Source organism: Mesitornis unicolor, unplaced genomic scaffold, assembly GCF_000695765.1.
Source record: "Mesitornis unicolor isolate BGI_N332 unplaced genomic scaffold, ASM69576v1 scaffold11450, whole genome shotgun sequence".
Lineage (NCBI taxonomy): Eukaryota > Metazoa > Chordata > Aves > Mesitornithiformes > Mesitornithidae > Mesitornis > Mesitornis unicolor.
Genome location: NW_010157596.1, coordinates 1 through 5,707, shown reverse-complemented (window position 1 = coordinate 5,707; position 5,707 = coordinate 1). Strand labels below are relative to the sequence as shown.

The window sequence follows — 5,707 nt, the reverse complement described above, 5'->3', positions numbered from 1 at the left end:
AGGAATGCTGGCACAATCCCAACCATTCCAGTTTCTTGGGATTATTTCTTAAACAACTCTGAAAACAACTCACACAGAGTTATAAATACAAATTCTTTATTTATACAAGTGTTTCTCTCTGCAGGGAGCCATGTCCTTCCTAGGCATCGACACTTGCTGCAGGGTTGACCCACTGCCTTAGAAGTCAAGTTTATTTGTGGCACCCTCTCCAGCCTGATCTGGGATGGGTATTTCTGAAAGGGTCTTGGAAACCTCCAAGGATGGAGCATGCACAGACTCACCAACCAACCAGCTCCGCTGTCTCACTGTCCTCATGGTCAGAAAGTTTACCTTCTTAAGCAGTCTTCTTTCAACTTATGCCTGTTGCCTCTAGTCCACCCACCACACACTGCTGTGAAAAACCTGGCTCCAACTTTCTTAATAACATTGCACTACGCACTAGGTGACTTCTATTAACCACTCCCCCCAAAGCCACCTCATCTCCAGACCAGACAAGCCCTGTTCCCTTAGATGCTGCCCACCAGACAAGTGCTCCAGCACACAGGGACTGCCTTGATGGCCCTCTGCAGAACTCACTCCCATTTATCAATATTTTTTCCTGTCCTGGGGCCCCCAAACCAGGTGCAGTCTAAATGTAAGCAAAGAGACCAGGAACTAGTGCCAGTTCCTGATAGCTTCCCAGGATCCAGCTGAACCAGCAGGATCTACAGGTTTGAAGGCTAAAATCCAGGCTCACTCCAAGCAGGGACACATCTCTCTCTTTCTTTCTCTCCTACCCCCCTTCTCCAAACAGCATAGCATTACATTTGTTTTCTGTACTCATCCAATGGGTTTATCTGTTGCAGGGCAGGTTGCCTTCTTGCTCATCTCCTGCAAGGGGTGAGTGCTGAGGCAGACCACCTCGCTTGGCTTCAGGCTATCATCCCAGCCCCCAGGACAGTGGTGCCACATGGTGCTTGGAGAATATTGTTGTCAACCAAAAAGGTCATTGTCAAGAACATGATGGCTAGGCCAAAAAATGCACTTCTCCATCACAAAGACTAGCCACAACTAAACTTTTATGATTACACACTTCAGATTAAAAATTCAAAACAACCAGAACACAAGCTTGACATGGTAGCAAACCAAAACCCTTTATCTGAATAGCTTGTGAGTTCTCACTCTGATCTAATAATCAAAATCTGTAACTGAGATAGGAATCCAAATAAGGTTTTAGAGAAGCTTGGGGTCTCAGGTCTCTGTTTCATACATAAAGTCATAAAATTTGCAGCACTTTTCCAGCTCACTGCCTGCAAGAGAGCTCCAGCAACTAAGCTGAGAAACACTTTCAGCCCTTAGATTTTCCTCATATAATCCTTAATCAAAGGATATATACAGTGATATCAAATTTAAATCAATTTATCATGCTAGACCTTAAGGGAAGGGATAGCTGCTATCTATTTCTTCACCCTGCCCCACCCATACGAGTAACTAAAGGCTTGAAATCAAGATGTGGCTCCCTCTCCATGCCCTACTGTTGTGTTATCTTGCGTACAACATAGGTGCCTCAGTTTCCTGCTGCACATCACAGTGGACATTAACTCATCTAGCCCTTGAGATAGTTGGAGGAGAGCACCTCCTTATACATAACTTATCAGGACTGGGTGCAGAATAAGGCTGACCGTTTTGTGGTTGCTGACGCAGGTGACAGGAGGAGTCTGGACTTTCAGCCGCATCTGTTGCGATATCTTCGTCACCATGGACGTAATGATGTGCACAGCCAGCATTTTAAACCTCTGTGCTATCAGCATTGACAGGTGAGAGCCAACAGCATCCAGGGGGATAACCTCCAGATGAGGGTCGACCCTGTACCCTAGTGCAGCAGGGACAACGAAGTGGGGTCTGCACTGGCAGCATCAGTGTCTTCAGGATCACAAACCTCCCTGTAAGGCTATCACTGCCATTACTGCTATGAATATGGCTCTGCCTGCCATGTGCTAGAAGATGTCTGCACTTAAGAGCAAAAGGGCACAAGCAATAAAACATCACCAGTAGGTAGTCAGAACCGGTGAATGGGGGACAGAAAAGACACTGCATGCTCTACCTTTGTACCATGGTTCAAGAGTAATTGTACAAAGCAGCTCCCAGCACTGGGTTGGTCTGGTGTTCCTCTATAGGAATCTTTATCCCCGGTTCATTTTGGCTCTGTCTGCAAGAAGCAGCTCCCAGGGTATCCTAAAGACAAGATTCCTGTGCCTTCCAAACCCTAGCCTTGCTGAACTGCGTCTCCTAGGGCCAACACCAGAGCGGGCAGCTGAGGCACAGAGTGTAGCAGGTTGTAGTTGTTCCAGAGACTGCTCTTTCCCAGCAGTGCACATATAACCTTAGGGGCTTGAGGGATGGGGGTTTCCTGAGGTTTCTAGATCGATCTGGTATCCCAAGCCATGTAGCTTCACAATGCCAGCAGTTCTGCAGAGCATTTGCAGTGCTGCCAACTAATTCTGCTTTTCTCTGTTTCTCCCCACTATGTCCCACTCACCATTTCTAAAAATTGCTGATCCCATCATCTGATCTTCTTTCCTCTTCCATTTCTTTACCACATTCACCATCATGTTCCCTATGCGGCTTTCATTTCTCCTTTTAAAACCTGGTCCTTTTCCTCTCTCCATTCTTACCTCTCCTCTTTCTGGAGCTGGTTTGGTCCACAGATACACCGCAGTGGTGAAACCAGTTCAGTACCAGTACAGCACTGGGCAGAGTTCCTGCAGGAGGGTCTCTCTCATGATCGTGATAGTCTGGATGCTGGCATTTTCAGTGTCATGTCCTCTCCTCTTCGGCTTCAATACTACAGGTAGGTGGTGTCCCAAATAATAACACACAGGGAGGGGTTGGAAATGGAGCTGCCCTGTGTATAACCAGGTCATTTAACGTGGGTCCTGCAGACTTTCCAAGTTACAGGAAATTTTAGGGAACTGGAAAGCACACTATAAAGGGTAAGAAAAGTCCTCAGTGCTGTGGAACAGATGCGCTCTTGTCTATAAACTTGCTATTTGCTCAGGCAGACACTGACTATTGGTCTGAGGACGGACCTGCCTGCTTTAGTGCCAAATCAATGCCCATCAAAGTGTCCAGGTCTACAAATCCCCCCAAACAATCACTCTGCACACACAGAGCAAATCTCCAGAAATGCAGCACATCCAACACACAGACACACACACACACCAGACTTACTGCATTTTGCCGATAACAGGCCCTGACACAGTTTTAAATCTGAAACAGGACACATTTCTAAACAGCAAGGATTGCATATTGGCACGGCTTGTGAGAAATCTTTCCATCTGGGTGTCTGCTTCCTCACCTAATCCCTTGAGCAGGGCAAACAATTTAGCTCCCCCCTTGGAAGCAGATTGGTCACTCTCCTTGCCCTCACGTAGGACAGCCTGTTCTCCCTGAAGGCAGAGGAGCAGGACAGCCTTCCTACCCCCAAGCCACAGGCAGAAGTCCTCTGCTCCCCATCCATACTTTCTGCAGTGCTTGAGGCAAGATGGGTATAGGGGGTGGGAGGTGCTGCTGTCCTCCACTGCCTGGTCCAGACAGCTGGGGGTGAAGGCACACCTCTGCATCTAGACAGCTGAGAGGCTGTCAGGGGAAAAGGAGAAAGGATCCTCTGAGAAAGGATGGGGATAGCCATGAGAGAAGAGGGCAGAGCTGTTGGTCAGAAAAGCAGGCAGGTGCATGCTGGGTCATGCTAGGTGGCCCTAGGAAGAGTCCATTTTAACCATCAGGTGAGTGGGGTAGGACACGGTGTAAATTGCAATAACAGAGACAGGAGATGCTTGCACTCATTAGACTGCCTTTGTCCCCCGGCCACCTTTCAGCTTGCTTTGCCAATGCACCAGAGCTTCCTTGTACTAAACTGAAGCAGCTCAGCTGCTTCTCTCTCTCTCTCTCTCTCTCTCTCTCTCTCTTCTCCTCCCCAGGGGATCCCAGTGTCTGTTCCATATCCAACCCTATTTTCATCATCTACTCCTCTTTGGTGTCCTTCTACCTCCCTTTCATGGTGACCCTGCTGCTCTATGTCCGGATTTACCTCGTGCTAAGACAAAGGCAAAAGAAGCGAACCCTCACCCGGCAGGGCAGCCACAGCGCCAGCACCAAACCATGTTATGCGCACAAAGTAAGATCCACATAAACACAGCAGGAGCTGTCAAAACCGACATCACTTCTTCTCCTCAAAGGGTCAAAGCATAGAACAGAAAGCATAAAGAAGGAACATAGCATGCTTTCATCCCATCCCTCACTCATACACCATGACATTTGAGATGCAGAAGCTCCAGTTAAATCCTTTTCAGCCCCCTAGAAAGAGGACACTCCCTGTCTATCTCTGCCCTGTAGAACCAGGCAACTAGAAGAGAGCACAGCCTGCTTTGATATTTCTTCAGAGCAGGGGTTTCTTAGCCAAGCAGAAGTCTGGCTAATTTTTTTCATTTATTGATTTTTGCTCTATAAAGCTTCATTCTCAGGGCTTCTCAGGCTTTAACCTAGATTATTGAAAAAAACCCAAAAACCAAACACCAACAAAACAAAACAATTTCTTCATCTGACAGACTTAAGAGGTCAAAATGCTCATGGTGCATGCAGCATTTGTTCCACTGACCTTTCTAGATGGAAATATCTGCAACCATGGGAACCAGCACAATGGTTTAATCGCCTGGTCACGCATACCCGCTTGTTTTACCCATTTTCTCACAGTGAAGCTACATTAAAAATGGGTGGGTATGCTAAGGGGAGCAGGGCAGGCACAAAAATAGAAGTGAAGATTAGCAGAGCAGGTGTTTCAGCTCTCCTTGTTCTCATGTTTCTCCTTGGTGGGATGGAGGTAGAGTTGTCCAGTGCTGGTTCACCCCTCTGATAAGCCAGGGTCAGTCCAAAGGATATGGTACAAATCTAAAAGCAAATGGGGCTAAGGATGACTCCTACAATTTTCCTCATCATCCTTTCACCCAATGAATGTTTTGGATGGTTCCCAGTTCCTCTGTGGCATTCTCTTTTGCAGGAACACATGGAGAGAAAAGCTTTGCCAAACAGATGCCAAGGCACCTTTTCCCCCTGTCTCCCACTCAAATGCTCAAGCCAGGAGATATCTACCAAAAGGAAGTTGCTGACTGTCTTGAGCCTGCAGCGGTACCGCAGCTTCTGCCACGAGGCATCCCTCACCAAGACACCAGGGACTACACAACACAGCAGGCTGGAAGAGAGGAGAAAGAGTACGAAGCAAGGCCTGGAGGTACGGAGGCTCAGTGATGGCAGAACCATCAGCTCTTTGAAGCTCGCCCACCAGCAGCCCCGGCTGATCCAGCTTCGGGAGAGAAAGGCTACACAGATGCTCGCTATTGTCCTGGGTGAGTGAGAGCCACTCTGTCTAGTGGGGTGCAAGGGGTGGTGGGTTGGGACTTGCAAAAGCAAACTCCTAATACAGTATCGAGATTAAAAAATGCAAGCCAGGCCCAGACTTCAGCTGTCACTGCTTCTCAAACTCAGGAGAGACAATGGTGGGACATTTAGGGATCTAGGATAATAATCTCAAATGTTGGGAGCCAAGTATGTCAGTGTTTTATTTGCTGTGTTTTGTTACCCTTTTGCTTTAAATCAGTGGCCCTGCTAGAGGAAGCAACAGCCAACACCTTTGCTTTCCCTTTTGCTTTATTATTATTATTATTATTATTAT

At 47.4% G+C, this 5,707-nt stretch overlaps 1 protein-coding gene across 1 annotated transcript in view; it reads left to right on the top strand.

Annotated features, from left to right (window-relative positions):
* DRD3 (dopamine receptor D3) overlaps positions 1–5,381 on the top strand; it is a gene marked incomplete at its 3' end in the record, with an annotated part of 10,888 nt that extends 5,507 nt beyond the window's left edge. The window contains exons 2-5 of the mRNA XM_010180615.1: positions 1,684–1,796; positions 2,688–2,830; positions 3,960–4,156; positions 5,036–5,381. Coding sequence (XP_010178917.1) covers positions 1,684–1,796; positions 2,688–2,830; positions 3,960–4,156; positions 5,036–5,381 — 799 coding nt within the window. The remainder of the gene's footprint in view (positions 1–1,683; positions 1,797–2,687; positions 2,831–3,959; positions 4,157–5,035) is intronic.
* Between the last annotated feature and the right edge of the window lie 326 nt (positions 5,382–5,707).